This window comes from Mustela nivalis (assembly GCF_964662115.1).
Source record: "Mustela nivalis genome assembly, chromosome: 4".
In the NCBI taxonomy this organism is placed as follows: Eukaryota; Metazoa; Chordata; class Mammalia; order Carnivora; family Mustelidae; genus Mustela; species Mustela nivalis.
In genome coordinates this window covers 56235783-56259852 of record NC_139023.1, presented here as the reverse complement: position 1 = coordinate 56259852, position 24070 = coordinate 56235783, and the positions used below count along the sequence as shown (strand labels likewise).

The window sequence follows — 24070 nt, the reverse complement described above, 5'->3', positions numbered from 1 at the left end:
TCTGCCTACTTGTGATCTCTTCCTCTGTCAAATAAATAAGATCTTTAAAAAAAAAAAAAGATCTAATATTTTCTCCTCATCTCTGGTGAGTGCAACCTACTTTAAAGACCACTAGTCTAGGGGCACCTGGTGGCTCAGCCAGTTTAGCGTCTCGTCTATTGCTTTCAGCTTGGGTCATGATCTTGGAGTCATGAGATCAAGCGGTGTGTCAAACCTCAGATTTTCTCCCTCCTTCCCTCTACCCCTCCCCATTCACATGCTCTTGTTCTCTCATAAATCTCCCTTTTAGGGTAGTCTACCCTTTATGGTAACTGCTAAAATAAGAGAAAATATATGCCAAGCACCCAATAAAGTACCTGTCTTTCATAGGACTTCAGCAAATGGCAATTATTAATTGCAAGTTTGAAGAGCACTGTGGAGTGCCATTCTCATGTTCATTACTTTTTTAATTAAAAGCATTATCATAATCATGAGTGAACTGCTAAGATCCTCCTATGTTTAAAGAACCATGTTAAGGCCATTTGTAATCAAGCAGAGTTAACAGGCATTGAGAAAGCCCTCAAAGAACTCCATTCCCTGTCAAAATTATTATTAGTCCTCAAAACAATTACTGTGTGGTTGACTAGTTAACATAATTCCCAGGTTTCGTGAGAAAGGCCCCCCTCCTTACTAACAAGAAGCACAACAGTAGCTCATGATGTTGGGCATCCTTCGTGGCAGCTGTTCCAAAGCTGTTCTAAGCCGTGGCCTCTCTTGATAGAGGACCGTATGCTCACTAGCTGGTCTGATATTGTGCTCTAAAACCTCTACTGCCCTGTGCTCCACCACACAACTTCTCTGGATTGTCAGCCGTTCTCCTCCTTGTACTCCTTTGCCAAGAAATAAGTATCTCCCCTTTCTACCTGTGTTTTGCTTTCCACCCTTACTACAAGACATGTCTCTCTACTCATTATTACAACTTGCCCCTATATTTTTTTCTTTCTCTATCTATTGATATGCTCAAAAGTCCAACAGTCCCAAAATACAGGCATATCTCATTTTGTTATGCTTCATTATATTCACAGATACTGTGTTTTCTTACAAATTAAACATCAGTGCCAACTCTGTGCCAGGCAAGTCAGTCGATGCCATTTTCCAACAGCATTTGCTCACTTTGTGTCTCTATGTCTCTGTGTCATGTTTTGGTAATTCTTGCAACATTTTTTTTAAGATTTTTTATTTATTTTATTTGACAGGCAGAGATTACAAGTAGGCAGAGAGGCAGGCAGAGAGAGAGAGGAGGAAGCAGGCTCCCTGCTGAGCAGAGAGCCCGATGTGGGGCTCGATCCCAGGACTCTGGGATCATAACCTGAGCCAAAGGCAGAGGCTTTAACCCACTGAGCCACCCAGGCACCCCTCTTGCAACATTTCAAACTTTTTCATTATTATTATATTTGTTATGATGATTGTTATTAGTGATGATAATTCACTGAAAGCCCAGATGATGGTTAGCATATTTAGCAACATTTTTTAAATTAATGTATGTATATTGTTTCATTAGGCATAATGCTATTATGCACTTAATAGGTTAGAGTATACTGTAACATAATTTTTATATGCATTGGAAAACCAAATATTCATTTGACTTCCTTAATTATGATAGTCACTTTATTGCAGTGGTCTGGAACCAAACCACAGTATCTCAGAGGTGTGCTTGTATGCTTCTGACAACCCAGATACACCCTAAACTACCACTGCTTCTCCTTCCTTTGCTTCAAGAATTCTTCAATTACTAATTATATCCCCTGCTTCTATGTTCCCAGGAAACTCAGACTATAACCCTTTAAATAATTTAGTTCCTCCTCCCTGACCATCCTATAGAAATTCAACTCTAAGAAGTACTTGTTTTACTAATAGATAAATAAATCCAGTGGTTTACTCTCATCTTCCTTCTCTTTGCCTTTTCTGTGGTACATGACATTACTAACACCGTCTTCATGAAAACAAACACTTTCCCCCACCTTGGTTTACAGAGAAAGAACTATTTGGTTTTCATTTTCTCTGCAAGTTTCTTAGGTTTCTTTCACTGGCACTTCTTCCCACCGCTGAAAGTCAAGGGTTGCTGGAGTGGAAGGGAATGGGAGGATAGGGTGGCTGGGTGATGGACACTGGGGAGGATATGAGCTATGGTGAGTGCTATGAATTGCCTAAGACTGATGAATCACAGACCTCTACCCATGAAACAAATAAAACATTATATGTTAATAAAAAATGTTTGGAGACCACTAAAAAAAAGAATAAAGTAAGCTAAATGAAAAAAAGGTCTATGTTCCTGAAGATTCTATATTTAAACTTCTTGCAGGACCACACCTATTATTATTAACTGTAACTCTATATAGGCTATCCTGGCAAAGAAGTTCTAATCCTGTCACTAGCCCCAGAATCTCTCTTTGGATCCTGAATTTTCAGGATCTCTCTCTGCGAGACACCCAAGGGCTTTATCAAAATCTCAAACTTGGGAGCACCTGGGTGGCTCAGTCCATTGGGCAGCTGACTCTCAGTTTCGGCTCAGGGCATGATCTCAAGGTCCTCCGTGGGGATGGGGAGTCTGCTCAAAGATTCTTTCCCTCCCTCACCCTCCCCTCCTCCCCACTGCTCATGCACAAGTGCGCTTGCTGGCTCGCTCTCTCTCTCTCCATATATATAAATAATAAATATTTAAAAATAAATCTAAAACTTGGCCATCCAAAACAAATCATTTCCCCCTTGTCTCCAAAATCAGTTCCTCCTCCTGGCTTCCTGTCTCTAAGATGTCAGTTACCTAGATTAACTGCTCAGAACTGTCTTTGATTTTTCTCTCTCCCTTACTTCCTCCTACCTCAATCATATTAACAGATACCAAATCATACAGATTCTACCTGTTGTTTCCCAGGCCATGCCATAATTGTTTCAACCACGAATTAACAATAAATAACCAACTAAATCTCTCCAACTTAACCAATTATTTGGTATGCTGATAACTGATTAAATCTATGAAATTGGCTTCATCACTCTATGGCTCAGAAAGTATATAGATTTAAGAACAAATTTCTCGGGGCGCCTGGGCTGCTCAGTGGGTTAAAGCCTCTGCCTTCAGCTCAGGCCATGATCCCAGGGTTCTGGGATCGAGCCCCACATCAGGCTCTCTGCTCAGCAGGGAGCCTGTTTCCTCCTCTCTCTCTGCCTGCCTCTCCACCTACTGGTGATCTCAGTCTGTCAGATAAATAAATAAAATCTTAAAAAAAAAAAAAAGAACAAATTTCTCACCTCAGATTTCAAAGTCCTATATAATCGGACCTCAACTTTTTCCAGCACTATTTCCCACTACTTCTCTGTACATTCCCTACCCTACAGCCAAACTGTAGTTCTTAAAGACCTTTCCTTCTTAAAACAATTTGATTTGAATTCCAAGTACCAAAGCCTCCCTAACCTCACTGGCTGTCCCTTCTCCACATCCGTTGCTGCTTTTTCATTATTTCTCCAAATTTGAAAAATCAGATCCTCAAAGTTCAAGTTCAACGAACATCTTTTCGATCTATACCTCTTCCCTAAGAACATACATATGCTGATAATCCCCAAATGTATATCTCTAGCTCACCCAGTTCCCAGAACTTCAGACTCAAATATCCAATTGCCTACTCATCATCTTCATGTAGATGCCAGACATACAACTCAAACTTAACGTGCCCAAACTTGAATTCCCATTTTCATTTTGCAGTCTTTCTGATCTAGTAAAGGGCAATTCCATCAGTCCAGTTACTTGGGCCAAAATCCTTGCAGTCACTTTGATTCCTTTCTCTCTTTCTCCCACATCCTATTCATCAGCAAATCCTGTGGGCTTCACAGTATATCCAGAATCTGACCATAGCTCACCAGTTTCACTGTTACTATTTGATCCACACACTGCAGCTCTAACCTGGATTATTTCAAATAGCCTCCCAACTGGAGACTTCAGTATTTACCCTTATCACCTTGGGTCTAGTCTCAAAACAGCAGAGAGTATTAGTGTGAAAATGAAAGACTATGTCACCCCCTGCTTAAAAGATCCCAGTGTCTTCCTAGCTCACTCCAAAATCAAAGTCTTTAAAATAATCCACGAGGCCTTTTACGACCTGACAGCCATCCCACCACCACTCCCCATCCTCCACTAATGTCATCTCTTACCTGCTGTAATTTGCTCATTCCTCTAAAGCTACCATCTTCCTCACTGATCCTCAACACATCAAGCAGATTTTGCATTTGCTGTCTCCTCTGCATAGAAGACCTTTCCCCTTACTGGATAGCTTCATAAATTTCCCTCTCATTTCTTGCATTTCTGATCAAATGTCATCTTTCCAGCAAGAATTTCCCTGCGCACCCTGAAATTTCACATCTTCCCATGTTTTCTCCACAGCCCTTGTACAGTTAGCTGTTGCCACCGTAAAGACAGTAAAAACCCATCCCCAAACTAAAGGGCCTCAAATAGTTATTCTTATGAATCTCTGGGTCAGCAGGACAGCTCAGCTTCATATGTGGTTATTCTGGGACTTGGCAGAAGCACAAAAAGGCAAGCAAGAACACACAAAGCCTCTTAAGCTTAGACTCAGAAGTTACACACAAACACTTCTGTCCCATTCTACTGACCAAACATCAAGGAGCAGGGAAATCTGTTTCACCGCATTTAGTGGGAGGAACTGCAAAGTAACATGTCAGAGTGTAAATATATGAAGGAGTGAAGAATTGAGGTCAGTGACACAATCTACTACATCATGTAACATCATCTGAAATCCCATATATTTACTTATTCGTTCACACTATCTTCTCATGAGCTCCTGCATAAGGGCAGGAACTTTGTTTCATTCATTACTTTATCCCTAGTGACTGAAATTGGGTCCAAATATAGTAGATACTTGAAAATTTGTGGAATGGACAAATTTACCACTAATGCATACGTCGTTTAATACGCCTACTGTATGCCAAAAGCTATGCTAAATGCTAGCGATACAGTGGTGAATAACAAACATGGCAAGATATGGCAAGACAACATTGCCATATCTAGTGAGGAGCCAGGTGGATAGGCAATTAATAACAGTAATAAATTAGCTAACAATTACTGAGCACCTACGATGTACCAGGCATTGTTCTTTTTAATTTTATTTTATTTTTATTTTTTTTTTAAATTTATTTATTTGAGAGAAAGACAGTAAGAGAGAACATGAGCGAGGAGAAGGTCAGAGGGAGAAGCAGACTCCCCATAGAGCTGGGAGCCCAATGTGGGACTCGATCCCGGGACTCCAGGATCATGACCTGAGCCGAAGGCAGTCGTCCAACCAACTGAGCCACCCAGGCGCCCCGACCAGGCATTGTTCTAAGAGGTGAATTAACTAATCTACCTCAGCAACCTTGAGGTGGGTATATTATCCCAGTTTCATAGAGGAGGAAAATGAGATACGGAGAAGATAAATGAACCACCCAAGGGATGCACAAGTGGCTGTCAGTTAAGCGTCTGCCTTCAGCTCAGGTCATGAGACAAAGTCTCACATTGGGCTCCTTGCTCAGCAGGGAGCCCGCTTCTCCCTCTGCCTGCTGCTCCCCCCCGACTTGCGTTCCCTTTCTCCCCGCATCTGACAAGTCAGTACATAAAATCTTAAAAAGTAAAAAAAAAAATCCAAGGTCACACCATTAGTAAATGTTGGAGGCAGAATTCAAATACAAGTGGCCTGATTCCAGAACCAATATGCTGCATGCCTCAACAAGAAAGGTGCCATTTAGAGACTGCAGAGTGCTCTGGAAGCAAAGACGTAGATACGTAACTCAATTATGAGGCTAGGAAGAACAGAGAAAAGCCACTGAGAAAAGAAAAGCCTTGTCTATCTTCTCCTTAAAAAGTTTTTTTCTTATTAGAACTATCTTATTTTGTCAACCTATAATCAGTGGTGAGGTGCACCTCAACTTCAGATGTAAAATATGAAAAAGTAGCCAATAACCATTTTATGATGCCTCTGATTGTAAAATGCATGCTGGTTTTACAAATCAAAACAGGCAAAAAAAAAAAAAAAAAAGTGCATCCTGTCTTCTTGCTGTCTGCTTCCTCTATACATACATGCATCTATATATATATATATATCTGCCACCATATATATTAATGTAGTCTTATCTTTTTTAGATTTGGTTTAATATTCAACGATATGACTCCCCACTTCGGATAAATTTTGACGTCACCAAGCCCAAGCTGTGGAAATCTTTCTTTTCAAGAAGCCTTCCATATCCTGGCCTCTCTAGCGTTCAGGTATATAATCCTTTCATTAACAACGTAGACAAAGGGAGCACCTGGGTAGTTCAGTCAGTTAAATGTCTTTTGAGTTCAACTTGGGTCATCATCCCAGGGATGTGAGATAGAGCCCTGGGTAGGGTACCACACTAGGCGTGGAGCCTGCTTAATTAAGATTCTCTCTCTCTCTCTCCTTCTGACCCCCCTTCATCCCCACCCCCTCTCTCTTTCCCTCTCTTAAAAAAAAAATAAATTAGACAAAGTAAGGAATTTGAAATCATTATACTGGGTAGCCAGGTATTTTTTAAACCTTAATTCTACTCCTAGATATTCAGTCAAAAATACTGTTTTTCAAACTTAGTTGAGCCCAACTCACCGTAAGAAATTACCACCATATTGGGGCGCCTGGGTGGCTCAGTTGGTTAGGCGACTGCCTTCGGCTCAGGTCATAGTCCTGGAGTCCTGGGATCAAGTCCCACATCAGACTCCCTGCTCGGCAGGGAGTCTGCTTCTCCCACTGACCTCTCTCCTCTCATGCACTCTCTTTCTCTCTCTCTCTCTCTCTCCCAAATAAATAAATAAAATCATTAAAAAGATAAAAAATAAATAAATAAAAATAAATTTTAAAACCCCCAGCGTTCTAAAATAAAATTTAAAAAAAAGAAAGAAAAAGAAATTACCACCATATCATGAATCAGTATATAAATATTAAGTTTTGATATAATAAGCCTCATGACATAAAGTACCTCAAAATATATTCTATTTAATTTCTTAAATGCTGGTCTCAACTCACTAAATTAATAACTAAATTTCATGACTGCTATTAAAACATGAAATCAAATCACAAGGCATGATCCAGAGGGTCATAGCCAGTGGTAAGTAATAAGCATGAAAAGATTACTTTTAAGTAGTAAGCATGAAAACTGTTTACTAAAACTTGTTAGCTATATATGTGTGTGTGTATACACTGAGTATATAATACATACATTTTTTACTGTGATCCAAACCATTCCAAAAAAAAAAAAAAAAGGGTTTAAAAGTGCCCTACAGAAATTCTTCCACGTGTACAAGGTGACATATACAAGATTTTCCATAGAAACATTGTTTATAGGCACCTGGGTGGCTCAGTTGATCAGTTGCCTTCGGCTCAGGTCATGATCCAGGGGTCCTGGGATCAAGTCCCGCATCGGGCACCCTGCTCCACAGAGGGCCTGCTTCTCCCTTTCCCTCTGACTGCCATTCTGCCTACTTGTGCTATCTCTGTCAAATAAATAGATAAAATCTTTTTTTAAAAATTGTTTATAATACCCAAAGAACTGTAATTACAGAAGAGACAAATTATGTAGAGTACATAATGGAATATTTTATAGTAGTTACACAAATGAATCAACATTAATAAATCTTAGCACTCTAAAGGTGTGGATGTTATTATCTCTAAATATAGTATTAAAGGAAAAAAGAAAAGGGGCATATTCACAGCATAAAACTATTACACAGACTTGCCAAATCACTACTTTGTAAAACTGAAATAACTAATGTAACTCTGTCAACTAAACTCGAATTACAAAAAAAAAAAAAAAAAAAAAAAAACTATTACAAAAAGTTTAAGAAAACACGCGGGACGCCTGGGTGGCTCAGTTGGTTAAGCAGCTGCCTTCGGCTCAGGTCATGATCCCAGCGTCCTGGGATCGAGTCCCACATCGGGCTCCTTGCTCCACAGGGAGCCTGCTTCTCCCTCTGACTCTGCCTTGCACTCTGTCTGCCTGTGCTTGCTCTCTCTCTCTCTGACAAATAAATAAATAAAATCTTTAAAAAAAAAAAAAAGTTTAGAAAACACCCAAACCCAAACAAAACAATGTTTGAGGGAACATAAAACTGCAACTAAAACATAAATACATTTTATTAACTTGCCTATCTCCACCAACTATGATATAAACACTGGGAGGGCAGGAATTTTTATTCATGGGTATATTCATATCCCCTGTAAAAGTGCCTGGCACACAGTAGGTACATGTTGAAAGTGCTAAAAAATAAATTCAGGTCATAGCTACTTCTGTGATGAAAGAGGAAAGAGAAGAAATTAAGAACTACACAGCAGTATAATTTATTTGTGGTTTTGTACTTATGGTCATGGGTACACTGGTATCCGTAATACTATCCTCTGTATCTGAAGGAATGTCTCAGATTTCATAATTTTTAAAAAGATTTAGAAAAGAATGGATAGCTATTCAAATTAAGTGTAAGTGATTTCTAGAATTTCTTAACTGTTTTCTCTTTTATAGCCAGAAGAACTAATTTACCAGCGCACAGACAAAGCGGCCGCAGCTGAGCTACAAGACAGGTCATATGATATCCATAAATCCACATGCAATCTGACACTGGGAGCGTAATACCAAACTAAGCAATTCTCAGTCTGGATCAATAATTTGAGCAATTAAATTTAATTCACGTTCACAGACAGATACCAAATACAGTGATCTCTAAATCCCATAGCTCAAAGGGAGGTCTTCGTATCGGCATGGCTTGGAACAAACACAAGTGACCTCCAGCAATGACAATAGTTCTCCCAAAACTTCACCTCAGATGAGAGCTCAGCATCATATTATGGGTCTTGTTCAGACTTATCATAATCCTCACCTTGATTAAACATGCCTCTTTTGTACAGTTAGTGGCTTACTGAGCCTCAGCTACTTTATAAACCTAACACATGGAGAAAGCTGGTAAGAGTCCCTGTAATTCTTAACACCCCGTAAAACGAAACTTTACTCTTCTAGTTTTGCAAACATGGAAACCAAGGTTCAAAGGGCTCAACGTACTCGCTCAGTGTCAGAGGAGGCTTCTGAGCCCAGTCAGATCTTTCTGATTTCAAAGTCTGTGTGCCCTTTCTACTGTATCAAGCTGTGTTAAAGAGCAACATGTCAAATACTCGAGAATAAATGTGACCCTTTCAAAAGTATTATTACTAAAAGACTCCAATTTATTCTCAATTTCAAGTTTTAAATAAAGCCTTACTGGAGATCCCCGCGTAGACAACTAATTCCCCAAAAGTTTTTATTTCTTCTGATAGGTTCAGGATACTATTAGACCCACATTATTTATCCAATACTAATGAAGCGCATGGCAATTCAACCATACTCTTGCTCAGATCATCTTGAAAACCAGAACAAAAATATGTATAACGTGCCAAATGAGAAGAGGATCCTATAGCTATTAAGAAGTGGGGAGCTAGCTGGGTCCCCTAAACCTGTGCATTTGGTTAGGGATACCCAAGAGACCTTAGAATTGGCAGGGTTTCAACTCAAACCCAAGTTTCCCCTGCCATTTTTAAGTCATCATCTTGCCTCATACTGTCCCCATGTAAGTAAAATTGGGACAGTATCCTCCTCATAGTCACAGTTAGGATTAAATAAAAATGAATAGAAATCATTTTACTTAGTACCTGCTAAATGAAAGCTCAGTAAATGTTAGCTATTTTCCTTTATTCTGTTTGCAACTTAATTTTCGATATCCTGCTTTGTAGTTAATATGATAGGTATTGGATCTATAGGATGTAAAGCTTAGTAATGATGGTTATCTTAAGAACAGTCTTAAGGAAATTCAGAAAAATAACCCTCATAAACAGAAGTCACAGCACACGGTAAAGAATCAATACACAGCGTTAAGACCTACAAATATTTAAGGCTTTCAGGGTGCCTGGGTGGCTCAGTCGTTAAGCATCCACCTTTCGTTCACATCATGATCCCAGGGTCCTGGAATCGAGCCCCACATCAGGCTCCCTGCTAGCAGGAAGCCTACTTCTCCCTCTCCCACTCCCCCTGCTCATGTTCCCTCTCTCATGGTCTCTGTCAAATAAATAAAAATCTTTAGAAAAAAATATATTTAAGGCTTTCAACATGAACTATGCCTATTGAATGACAACTCTGCCTGAATCCCCACTGCATACAAAATCCCCACTGTTTACAAAAGCCACAGCTGGGGGGCCTCGGGGTTCAGTGGATTGAGGCCTCTGCCTTTGGCTCAGGTCGTGATCCCGTGGTCTTGGGGGTCAAGCCCCTTGTTGGGCTGCTTAGTGGGGAGCCTGCTTCCTCCCATCTCTCTCTACCTGCTTGTGATCTCTGTCTGTGAAATAAAGTCTTAAAAAAAAAAAAAAAGCCACAGCTGCAAAAAATAGAGCTTCTTTTTTATAAACAGGATTGAAAAAATACTAAAAGAAAAAATCATGGACTGGAGGCCACGCCATCTGACTAGATGGAATAGGTACTGTACCTCTGCCCTACGGCATTTCTTGCCAGTGTTAGAAAGAAGTCGAGGAGAAGATGTAGAAGATGACCACAGAGCAGAGCTGCTCAAACAGCTGGGAGACTACCGGGTAAGTACCAGTGGCTCTAAACTGAGCCTGTGGATTTCATTTCAAATTGGAAATTGCATGGTAATGGGTTTTTAGAGAAAGTAACGACTTCTCTCTCCACAGTACATAGATGAAGCCGCATAGAGTAAAAGACATAATTCAAAGTTCATCTCAGTAATTAAGCTATTAAACAGCAAAATGCCTCTATAAACTGAAAATGCTCTTAGACTACGGAATGAAAAGATCTTTAAAAAATTGCATTGCAAGAGTATTAAATACAATTAAAACATCTGACTAAATCATATTAGACTCAACTGTGCATAAAGGTAAAACCAACACTACTCTTGATCAGTTTTAAGGAGATCATTTTATACTAATTGCTTTTCAATGCTAAGAAAAATTCTCATTAGGTATGTCCTCACCACTGTCTGTCAGCAGTGCTGTGTGGATAATAAAACCTAGAAAGCAGTCTCAAATTAAGACAGTAAGTCTTGTTGGCTAAACAGCATGAAGTCAAGTTGGACATTTAATTCTATTTACTAAAACGAGGTTTTCAGGGGTGCCTGGGTGGCTCAGTCAGTTGAGTCTGACTCTTGGTTACAGCTCAGGTCTTGATTGCCCCGTCCTGGGATCGACCCCCCCACCCCCACCCCAAGTTGGGTTCTGCGCCTAGTAGGGAGTCTATTTGAAGATTCTCTCCCTCTGCCCATCTTCCACTTGGTCTCTAAAATAAATGAATGAATTTTAAAACAACAACTAGGTTTTCAGCTAGGATGTCTTCAAGCAATAATTCAAACAGGTTTGAGCAATAAAAAGAATTTATTGGTTTATTTAAGTAAAAAGCAGAGGTGAGTAGCTGTCAGAGCTGTCACTCTTCTGTAAGTCTTCCAACTTGTCCTCCTCTGTGTGATGGCACCGTCCTCACACTCACTTTTTTCATGGAACCAAATGGCTGGAAGAGCTTCAGGCAGGACTCACATCTGCACACATACTGTCCAAAGCAGGAGAGCACATCTGTGTACCATCATTCCTAGCAAGTTTCCTGAGATTCACTTTGATCACATGCCCATCCCTATAGATCAGTCACTGTGGCCATGGGGACAGAATACATTGATTTGGATTAATCCAGATCCCTAGAATTAGTGGGTTACTATGCAAACTAGGGACTATCAGGGAGAGGGAAGGGAATAGTGGAGGGAGGCTGGGTGCTAACAGCTGTCTTATACACCAAGTCAATATGCTAGCAACTGAACAAAAAAGACATGTGGCCCCTCTCCATTTTCTGTATTGCTAATACATAGCTGAATAGAAAAGCAGAACTAAATAAATGATTTTGAGATACAGAAGGAAGACAAGAATATTAAGAATTGCTTATGTTTAAACACGGAGAAAAAAATACAATGAAATTTTCGAGCTTCACAAATGACTACAAATCTTGATTGTTTTTTGTTCCTTCAGTTCTCTGGATTTCCCCTGCACATGCCCTATTCTGAACTGAAGCCTTTAATTGAAGCAGTGTACAGCACCGGAGTACATAATATTGATGTTCCCAATGTTGAATTTGCTTTAGCTGTATATATCCACCCATACCCCAAAAATGTTTTGTCTGTTTGGATTTATGTTGCCTCCCTTATACGCAACAGGTAATTTTTTCTTTGTGTATTTTTTGTATCATGTAAAAACTGTAATTAAGGTATGAGAATATTTTTGTGATATTGACATCAGAACAAATTATTTGTAAGTAACGAAATAAAATTATCATTTTCAAAGTAAGTATTATTTAGTATTCGGCCCTGCCTCTTGTTTTAACCAAAGCTACCCAGAGTTCCCCCTCACACTAAGAGCTCCCTAACTCTATGCCTTTGTATTTACCTTCTACTTGGAATGCCCTCCTTCTTTGCCTACCCAGAATACCCATCATACTTTTAAGACCCAGCAAAACAACACAATTTCTCTGGGGGAAGGAACAACTTTGCAATATAAAAATTTTAACACCAAATACCTCTTAAGACCTTATCCTACAGGGGCGCCTGGGTGGCTCAGTGGGTTGGGGCCTCTGCCTTCAGCTCTGGTCGTGGTCCCAGGATCCCAAAATCAGGCCCCACATCAGGAGCCTGTTCCCCCTCTCTGCCTGCCTCTCTGCCAACTTGTGATCTCTCTGTCAAATAAATAAAATCTTAAAAAAAAAAAAAAAAAAGACCTTATCCTATAGAAATACTGAGCAAACATGCACGTGTACACGATATACCCATATATACACACACATACTCCTATTGAAACAATATGGTATTGGCACGGGGGAGTATGTTTAAACATTCACCAAAAGGGAAAGTCATTTAAAAAATTAAGACATTGTTATGGACTAAAGGTTTGTCTTCCCCACAAAATGCCTATCTTGAAACCCAACTATGCAATGGTATTTGGAGACTGTTCTTTTGGGAGGCAATTAGCTTATGAGATTGGAGGCCCTGTGCTGGGATGAATCCAACTCTACGAAGAGACAGGAGAGAATTTGCTTCCTTTCTTTAGGCCATGTCTGAATACAATAAGAAGATGGCCCTCTGCAAATGAGAAAAAGAGCTCTCACCAGAAACCAGATCTGCCAACACCTTATCCCTTGACTTCCCAGCCTCCAAATATAGGAGAAATAAATGTTTGTTAAGTCACTCAGTGTATGGTATTCTGTAACAGCAGCCTAAACAGACTAAGACAAACACATATACTATACTAAGCACAAACACATATACTATACTAAGCCATTAAAAGGTATTAAATATATGTGCTGACATGGAAGATGTACATAAAACAGAAGTACATAAAGCATTCTTAATAGAAGCACTACTGACACTTTAGGCCCCTTTTTTTTTTTTTTTTGGTGGAGGGCTAACCTGTTTTTAGCAGCATCCCTGACCTCTCCCCACTAAATGTCATTGGCATCCTTTCCCTCTGCTAAATTTTGACAACCAAAATGTTTCCAGACATTGTCTAATGTCCTCTATGGGATAAACTGACTCCGGCTGAGAACTAGCGATATAGCTAGAATCTGATCTCACTTATAAAAAACAAAACATAAAGCCAGAGGGACCAAATTAAGGAAAATATTCACCTTTTACTTTATTCCCTTATGCTTTCCTCTATCCAATTATATTATAGTTATGTGTTTACATGCCTCTGATACCTCAACTATGAATTAATTCTTTGTCAAGGGAGAGTTCAAGGACCGACCTGTAACAGTCATTACCAAGATTACAAGGTATCCATGGACGAGTTACTTAACCTCTGTGCTACTTATTTTCCCCACAAGTAGGATCAGAATGATCACATTACTTCCTCTCACTGTTTCAACAAGTCAGTATATGTAAGTATAGGTACTTAGAACACTGCACAGCGCTGAGTACCTGATGCCTGTCAGGCACCCCATGGCAGTTCGCATAATTTACATTCTAGCCTAAGAATGAACAGTTCCAAAAACTCATTAAATCAATCATAAAACTCAAGGTAAGTTTAAACCAAGTATTTATAGTGTTTCATCAAATACTAACTATACTCTGACGTTAATGTATAAAAATTAAATGGGTGTCGATGTTGTCGATTTCCCCCATGCAACTACAGAGGAAGAGTAGAAAAGCCGTAAGTCTTGAGGACAATGTGCTGACACACCAAAGTGAGTGTAGTCCAAGATCTCCAGGTCCTACTGAATGGTTCACTAATATCAAGCACCACCGGACAAAGCAAAAGGGAGGCACCTCAATCACCTGGTATTCCCCTGGATACCCTGCTCAAATTAGTTAATGTAAAAGGCTAACATTTAAGTCAACTCCTGAAATCTCACTGAATCATTATCAAGATTTCTCCCCCAAAATATTATACTGTTTTGTGACTACATGGAGGAAAAACTTGAGTCCTCACTTGATGACTCAGGGCCAGGAGTCCAGGTGAGTAATTTTACTTACGATTCATGTAAATACAGGTAAGACAAAGTATGGAGCTGGATGGACTTACTCAGAAGAATTCTTGTAGTTTGTTTTCTTGAAATAGTCCCTGATGTAAGCTTTTCAAATCAACTTTATTAAACACTTAAGGAAATAAAAACACAGTAACTACAAGAGAATCAACCTGACAAAACTTCAGACCCCGTAAGTGCTCACTAAGCTTAGATTTCCTTTCACATTATCCAAGGGAATCAAGAATTCACTTCTTATTTTGTGCTTAGGCCAGACTTTTTTTAAGGAGGCTGGGTCTCACAGTGCCACAAAAGCCACAACTACTTACACCTCAGAGGCACAAGCTCAAAATGTAAGAAGGTCGCTCACACAGCTGCCTTGTCCTACAAGAAAACATTGTGCAAGTGTCAACTATGACAGGAGCCAACACTTCAGAGAGAGCCATTAGAAAGGCACCCCATCCCAGACTTAGTCTCCCTTGGAGTGTTTAATTCAAGTATTAGTGAGACTTAAAACATGGATGGATTCTCCCTGTTCATGTTCTCATCAAATGAGTCTTCCTTCATCTTTACACAGCTCTGTCTCAAAGTTTTCTCTTAGCCTGAACTGAAATCTGCTCACCTATAGTTTGTACCTTTCCTACTCCTTCCCCTCTTACACCTCCTTTACAGCCATACCACCCTGAACATGCCCAATCTCATCTGATCTTGGAAGCTAAGCAGGGTTGGGCCCGTTTAGTCCTTGGATAGACTCCTCCTATCCCTCCATAAAATAAACAAAAGAATACCTGGAACACAAGTAACAAGACTATAGATTAATTCCTCTTCCACAGCCTTGCACGAATTTCCTAAAGCAGATGGCATGCTGCTGCTGACTCTTCTCTTCGGGACATAAAATTATATAGAGCATTACATAAAACTGATTCAATATACGATACATGAATGACAGGTCCCCCCTTCCCACTGTCTCTTCACACAGCAACGAAGATAGGCAATACACATTCAAACTCTGACTACTGCAAAATTAATTTCAAAAAAGACAATTCAGCTCAACAAAATTAGGTATCTGTCTAAAATTGCCAGGATCATCATTTCAAGGGAGCTCAAAGAAAAATATTTAGTCCTATTTTACACTAACATAAACGTGAATTGAGATTTCTAATGAAATCAAAACACCAAAAAAATTATTTGATAAAGTCCTCAAAGTAGATTTTATTGATACATCTCTTCAAATGATTGTGGAATTTTTAAAAATCCCTCCCAAATTTGACAATTTAGGGACAGTGGTAGGAACCAGGAGTATTTGAAGAAAGCAAATACAAATACATTGGTACTTTGCTAGCTCACTGAGCTAACACCAAGAAGCCAATTTATACTATTATCCTAAAGACTCTTGTATGTGGGTATGTTTGAATTGGCCCTCTGAGAATTGCTCAAACAAAGGAAACATGGAAAAAAGACTGGTTTTCAAAAATGTGCAATCTTTGAAAATAAAACTTCAAAAATGTATGTTTGAAAAGATCTGCAAAGCTTGGTACAGTGTTTATATATAAGGAGAATCAATAACCCCACTGACTTTAAAACTCAAATTAATCTAAAAAATACTTTAAATGGCATGGCATTAGTGACATTCTTTTCAAAGCATTCCATTTAAAAGAAAACCGATAAAACTGTTCTCACCCTTACGGAAAGATCTAACCCCTTTCTAAAACAAAAATATGATTTGCAAGAGAAACAACACTGTACAACGGACTGGTAAATTAAGATTTCTGAGACTGAAGAAATGGGGCCAAAACAAGTCACACTCAAAAAGGGATGGTTAACACAAGAAATGTGCTGTAAGTAAAGTGCATGAAAGGAAGCCTGCTCAGCTAAATGAAGTAGACAAAGGTCAGGAGTCAAGGGTCATTCGCCAGAGCGGCAGCAGGCTCGAAAACCACACTGCAAATTCTGGCATCCGCTGGCGGTATCAGCATGAGGACCTGTATAAAAACAGAGAAGTGTGAAAGGAGGAAATTTCTTAGACATCACATGAAAGAGCTAAGACATCTGACTTTTTTTAAAACTAGCAATACATGTATAACTTAGAAGTAAATGTCCCAATTAATAAATAAAAATTAGGCACAAATAAACCAACAGCAGGTCTACTTTAACTGGTCCAAAAGCGAAATGAAGAAGAAGGGAAAGAAATAATTTTTCAGCTACAATCTTACAAAATAAAAACAAAGATAAAAAGATAACCCACAGAAGCAAGACTGCCCAGCTAACTTAACAACAGTCAGAACATCCTTCCTTGAAATATAATTAAGACAAAAACAGCCCTTTCCATAGATCAGCTAAAGAATTCAGTATAGAGCAATTACAAAAACATTACAGTCAAAACTTAAACTATATAGACATAAACTGAATATGTCTTCCATATCTTTAACAGCTGCAGCCAAAATGGCTAGGGTTAAATGAAATTATCTTCCAGAATTAAGTATATAATGAATGAATAACTAAATAAACATACCTAAGACATAATAAAAATAATGATTCAATTACAAAAGAAGAATGCAATAATGTGGAATAACTGACATTTTATCCCATTCACGTTATGCTGCCCAGACACTACATAAAAGAACCATTAAGGAACACAGATGAGAATTAGGAAATATCAAAGCAGCAGTATCATGGCACATAAACAAACGTTAAGTTCTCTGAATGAATCACAGTTTTCATAAAGGCAGGCAATGTGCAAAAGGATGCTTTAACTATACGGAAGCCTTTCAGTGTGTCTGCACCATGAACAAAGAACAGTTAATTCGTTCTTTACTCATCAATTAGAACCAAAATCCTTGCATTTGTGAAATATAAAGATCCCATACAAGAAGTACATGAAATGTCATTTTATAGACTATGTCAAATTGATAACTGAAAAAACATAGTACTCTGGATTAATATCTAGTTTAACCCAGAAAACTATTTTTAAATAAGCTTGGTTTTGTTTTTTTTAAGTAGCAGTCTGCTGCAAAAGAAGGCATCTGTGCTAATACCAACATAAGGAAATGGCTACTTGCAATGAAACACACAAAACACTTATTTCCCAGAATATACCCTTGTATTCCTGACATGTCACACACGAAACATTACAGGCATACTTCTTAGGATATACAACCAATGAAGTATAACGTTCATGTACTTCAATAAAGAAATGATTATGTATATATATATATATACATATATATATATGTGTGTGTGTGTGTGTGTGTGTGTGTAAGTAAAAAAAGAAACTAATGAACTTTACAAGCATCTGTGAGAATTCAATAGGTTAGGACTTCACTTATTTTCAAAAATGTATGTTTAATTTTAAAATAGATGTGATGCCTGGGATATGGGGAGCAGGTATGGGAGTGAGCAATGGAAGAAGATCAGCCACACTTTTATAACTGCCAAAGCAAATAATACATGAGGCTTTATTATTCCATGTTTATATATTTTAAATTTTCCATAAAAAAAGTCTAAAACATTTCAAATATAAAACTGAATTACCATAAACCCATTTTTATTTAACCAAAATTAAAATCTGTCCTATTTTAAAAAGGCAAAGTTGAATGTGTCAAATATTTAAACAATTCACAAAGTACTATCTGTTATCAATTTCCCTTAAAATAAGACTCCAGGTTAGTCATCTTAACCAAAATCAAAGTAAAATGTCCTAGTACATATCATATAGAAATGTCTTGATAAGGAATCCTATAGTCTGAAACTCTCCCACTGTCAACCTTTGACCAGGTTTTCCTTCTGAACAGATCTTCAGCTTTTTCCTTACACACTACTCAACCTTCCATGCCACCTCTTTTGAGCTTGTCTTTCTGTACCCCTTAAATGCTGGTTCCTGCTCTGCCTGACAATCACCTAGAGCTTCTCTTCAAGACCTATCCCCCGCCTCACTACCTAACTGCTCTGCCTGACACTCAGTCCCTGTGATGAAATGCCTGAACTGGTGGATTTTGCAAAAATCTATTTCTCAGTATGTAATTCTACTCCAAAATTTTTAAAAAGGGAGAAGTAAGAAAAAGACATGGAGACGTAACAAGTTTCCAACTAAAACTCCCTTAAAATACCTTAAAATTTCTATATTCCTGTTTTTTAAAAGAACAGAAAGGTAAGGAAGAAACTTCACACTGAATTCAACAATAACCTGGGAAAAATCCTAGGAGATGGCCGAAAGCAATGAAAGTGAAGTATGCTACTAGTTTTAACACAGGAAATATAAGGGAGCCTCAAAGGAGCCAAAGATCAAAGAAACTATCTAGAGATCCCTATCTTTCCAAATACATACAGCTAGTCACCATCCCCCCCAGAAGACAGGCTCAGTCAGTAACCTCAGATCCAGCCTGGCCACTCTGGTCACTCTTTGATCTCAAAGTCTAAAGAATGGTAATAGGGATCACAGAGGAAGAAAAGCGTAGGAATAAAATTATGTGTCCCATATTAGGTTGAAAGTAACCCAATCCTGCTTATCTGTCAGCATCTCCTTATTAACATCACAAACAAATTCCTCTCACTGATATAAAATGTACCCCCGCCTAGAATATCTGAGGTTTAAGTAGAGAATGAAAAGAGGAAATTAATACATCAGTGTTTTCAAATCAGAAAGTAGGATCTATCTGGAGAAACCTAGACAGTAACTAAGATACTATCTCAAAATTACAATCCCACCTTAAGGTTAATTACAGACCACGTATCTGATCCTCATAGTCATGAAAGTAAGGTCATCCATGAGGAGATTTTATTCTAGTAAAGGCCTGGGGCAAAGCAAAAGGGAAGACAACCCCTGTTTTTAATTTACGTTAGTCTCATAATGTAGAAAACAGGAGAGAACGGCAATTTCCAAAGCATGAAAATTGTAAGCAATGTTAACAGTGAGACTCCTAAGCATTGTAGAAGGACTGTTCAGAAAAGGGAATAAATGGACAACAAAAAGTGAAGCAGCATTATACAGAAACACGACTAAGATACCTCGTATGTTATTTTGCCAAGTATCTCAAGCAGACAGCTGTGCTTCCACAGACACTGACAACTCAAAAAGCCATTCCCTTTAAATATTTGACTCATCATCAGCAAATGTCTATCTCAATATAGAACAAAGAATTCAAATGGCTGTAATACACGAGGGCTAAGTTACATTAAAAAATAATAAAGAAAATAGGAAAATAAAATTGGCATAATCATTAAATAAAAATTTTAAAGGCATGTTAAAGATAAAAAAGCATTTTTTAAATATTAGATTAAAAGAGCCATAATGTTAACTATAGTTATTTCCCCAAATTTGTATTATTGACTTGTTTTTCCTGGATTTTAAGTATATTATTTATGCTGTATATCTGCACTTACCTTCACTTACCTTTAATTCCTCTTTAACTTAAATTAGAAACATAAGAGAGCAAATCATCTGAGACTTTGTCACCTCCAGAACTATGAGCTAATCTATCTTAATTCATAAATGCAAAATCAGTACAAAAAGTTTATTTGCTATCATTGCTCAAGTATTCCTCAGAGCTCTGAAACTATGCAATTCTACTTAACACTTCTTAAATGACAAAGAAGTTTTTAACTGTTATGGCAAAGAAGCCTTCTTTTATGTTTAAATCTTAAACTTTCTCAATCAAATCACAAATTTAAATGTCACGAGGAATCATTCAGAAGAATAAAACTGGCATTTTTTAATCAGTGTTTAGTACAGTATCTTGATCACAGCAGATAATATTTGAATATCTGATACTAACTTATCTTCTCCAAAATCTCTTAGGAAACAGGTCATTCTGCTTTATTTACCACTCATTATTTAGTTATGCATATTGTTTATCAGTATTTACTTCTTTTAGTTAATAATCTAGTAGCTAACTATATGAAGCTTTTTTTAACAAATACATTTTTAGTTAAATGTTACCCAAATATTTGATATAGTTTGTCACCTAACTATGCTCCCTATTATTCTAAGACCATGTATAAAACATACTATTTTCAGAAAAAATAAAAATAAAAAGGGGGCCCCATAAGCAGTCATTAAATATTTATTGTACAAATTGAGCTATAGTAAAAGTTACTGGATCAATCATATCATATTGCAAACCTGGATACAATGCAATTTTATTCTAACACTTTCTAGGTTGTCCACATATCCTCTTAAGGAAAAAAATGCCATCAGAGCATTGCTTTAAGAGCAACTGGCTGTGGAACTTTAGAACATAAGTTAATATGAAAAATCACCCTATAAAGTTAAGGATTTCCATTTCCCCAAAATCATGTTTTAAGAAGCTGTGAAAGGAGACTTAATATTGGATTATACAAGTGCTGTCAATTTCCTTTCAAATCTCTCAAAGTCAGATATCTTCATTAAAATTCATTTATTGAAAATTACCACTCATTTATCAAGAAAAAATCACATTCAACAAAAGGAATGCAGCAGCTCCTTTGGAACACTTTAATATTTATATATTCAAAACCAGTTAAGATGAAATGAATTCTAACATCCTAACAAGATGCAAAAGATTTCAGGTATTTAACTCTATCCCATCACCTAAATTTCAAGAAGTTTTCAAAATTACACAAGCAAAACAAGTAGACAAATCATAAAAATGAACTGAAATCCAACTCCCCCACCCTGTAACATCTATATACCCAAAAACAAATCTAACAAATTCAGTTGTGATATTCCCACAAGCAAAACCTATGCTGAAATCAACTGTATACAATTTAAGTGCAACATACAAATAAGATGTTTTTCTTATAAAAATAACTGCCTACTAGTTACTTTCCATGGTATGTCCTTAAGCCTTAGGAAGTACAACACTGGACCTACAACGACATAACTGCACACTAAAAAAAAAAAAAAATTCCCATCTCAAATTCACTGCATCTACAAAAGCAGCAAATGGTTCATGGAAACAATCAAACTGGTTTTGTATGCTTAGCAGGTTGCAACTAAAATGACATTCATTTTCACCATTCCTGGATTATATGCTGAAGGCAAGAGAACAAAGAAATGCTCCTCCTTAGTGTTGCGACTTCAAGAACAAGGGAGGTCATCTTCCGTATCACCCATGTTATGCCAGAAATAAAAGAGCTGCGATCTCCTGTCTCTTTATATGTATTTAAGGAAAACCTAATCGCCCAGAAATAGCAATTTGCTAACTTCTCTGCCTACAGGTATATCATTAAAGAGACCATTCCTCCAGTCCTCCTGGTTCCTTTCAACTGTTCACCTGAGAGAAACTCAGGTGATATTGTCATCTTAAGATAACTTGGGCTTTCAAAGAAAACAGCATATGGTGTAAAAAGACAGCTGTGTAGTAGAATCTGAACCATGTAAATGTTTTTCCAGTTATAAATACAGGGAATTGATTTGCTTACTAATAACTGAGGAGCTTTTTATGCCTCTAGAAACTTCTAGTTTCTACCAGTGACTATCAAAAGCCCCAAAGGGCCCTGAATGTACCTTGAAAAAAACAAATGCAACAAGCCCACTGCAGGGTAAGGATAGGTTTAAGAAACAAAACAATCAATAAATATTTATACAATGATTGTTTTAAGTAGGTTCAGCAATCAATCTCCAAAACAGTATAGGAATTTTAGTCATGTCTAAGGCATCTCAGCCTCTTCCCCAATACCACTCCCCCCTCAATCTTCCATGAGACTAATTTGAAACCAGACCCAGGATCCCCAAGAAGTTCACATTACCAAAGTCCTCCCTTCTCAACTGCACTTTTTTTAAAAGTCATGTTACAAGAAATCTGAGTCATCATCCCTAAGAAACTGGTATATCTAGAACATCAATACCTCTAAATTGTTCATGAATGCTGTATCACTCTAGAAGAATTTCCCAAAATTTTGTAAGAACTTTAATATTTCTAGGGGAGCCGAGGTGCCTCAGTTGGTTAAGCATCTGCCTTTGGCTCAGGTCATGGTCTCAGAGTCCTGGGATCAAAACATGCACTGGGCTCCCTGCTCAACAGGGAGTCTGCTTCTCCCTCTCCCTCTTCTCCTCCTCTCTCTCTAACAAATAAATAAAGTCTTTTTTAAAAAAAAGAGAATTTTAGTTTTCTTACAACTTGCCATTTTACACAGCTCAAAAATCTGGCAGAATATATACTTGAAATACCTATCTGAAAAAAAAACTTACCTTTATAGAAGCTAATTAATGAAAATATACATGATTTTTAAATTTTATCAAATGTAAAGAATTCAGTGAAAGTAAAAAAGTGTGGTAATTAGAAATCTAGAAAATTAAACAGAAACCCTAAGAACCATGAGAACTGTCAAAAAATGTTAAATCCATTCCTTCAAAATTATCTCATTACTGAAAGGCATTACCGTTAATGTTGTCACAGTAGTAAAAGTATTCATCATTTAGAGAAGGACATGCTGAAACCAAATCCTGCAGGCCTGCACCAGTTACAGTAAGACAACCAGAGAGATTAAGGTGCTCCAAATAAGGCAGCCCTCCTCCCAGAGTCAAAACCCTGTAAGACAAGAAATCCAACAATTAGAATATATTATTCTATGAAAATTTATATATTCCTATGGCCCACTGGACCACTATTAACAAATCTTTCAATGTGGTAATGAGGAAATTCAAGAATTTCTATAAAACATGGTAACTAACCTCATCCTTAGGTAGCAATACATTTAACTGAGAAAAACTTCCTACATTTTTCCTAAGGACATTCCATAAACAAGTCTATGAAATTTCTCTTTATAAGAATATTACAGCAACTCAATTCTTAGAAGTACTGAATCCTGGAATTGTCATCTTCCTTCTCCTACAGGTTGTCTAAATAAAAATTATCAAGAAAATTACTGACCAATTTTGGCAGTTCCTCAGAGTTAGCATTAGCATTTGCATTTGACCCAACACTTCCTCTCCTAAGTGTACACCCAAGAGAACTGAAAAAATATGTTCACATAACTTGAAAACAAATATTCATAGCAGCATCATTCATAATAACCAAAAAGTGGAAACAACCCAAATTCCAACTAATTAAAATGAATAGATAAACATACATTATAAAGCCATAAGTACTCCTATTGTTACCACATGAATGAGCCTTGAAAACATTATGCTAAGTGAAACAAGCCAGGCACAAAGGCCACATACTGTATGATCCTATTTATATGAATATCCAAAATAGGCAGAATAGGCATAGAGACAGAAAGCAAATTAGTAGGTGCAGGCCCAGGGCAAAGAGGAGTAAGGAGTAATTGTTAAAAAGTAGAGGGTTTCCTTATGGTATGATGAAAATGTTTCGGAACCAGTGGTGATGCCTGCCAACCTTATAAATCTACTGAAATCACTATTTGTATACTTCAAAAGGATGAACTTAATGGTAACTGAATTATATGTCAGTAAAAATGAAAACCTAATGGCATGTCCTAGAAGAATAAAAACATTAACACAAATAGATAAAATGAGAAGTTAGCTAAAATTACAATGACAGAGCTGAAAAATATCAAGAACAAAATTGAG

At 37.6% G+C, this 24070-nt stretch overlaps 2 protein-coding genes across 6 annotated transcripts in view; one reads left to right on the top strand and one right to left on the bottom strand.

The window, feature by feature from the left end:
- Positions 1 to 12389, top strand: part of CC2D2A (coiled-coil and C2 domain containing 2A) — a 134903-nt gene extending 122514 nt beyond the window's left edge. For all 3 annotated transcript variants that reach the window (XM_082728688.1, XM_082728690.1, XM_082728689.1), the window contains 4 exons: positions 6164 to 6286; positions 8551 to 8609; positions 10460 to 10637; positions 12075 to 12389. In XM_082728688.1, the coding sequence (XP_082584814.1) occupies positions 6164 to 6286; positions 8551 to 8609; positions 10460 to 10637; positions 12075 to 12263 (549 nt within the window). In that variant the 3' untranslated portion in view covers positions 12264 to 12389. The remainder of the gene's footprint in view (positions 1 to 6163; positions 6287 to 8550; positions 8610 to 10459; positions 10638 to 12074) is intronic.
- A 3357-nt stretch (positions 12390 to 15746) lies between these two features.
- The window catches only part of FBXL5 (F-box and leucine rich repeat protein 5), a 74658-nt gene continuing 66334 nt past the window's right edge, over positions 15747 to 24070 (bottom strand). For all 3 annotated transcript variants that reach the window (XM_082728715.1, XM_082728716.1, XM_082728714.1), the window contains 2 exons: positions 22918 to 23066; positions 15747 to 16541 (listed from right to left, as the gene is read on the bottom strand). In XM_082728715.1, coding sequence (XP_082584841.1) covers positions 16465 to 16541; positions 22918 to 23066 — 226 coding nt within the window. In that variant the 3' untranslated portion in view covers positions 15747 to 16464. The remainder of the gene's footprint in view (positions 16542 to 22917; positions 23067 to 24070) is intronic.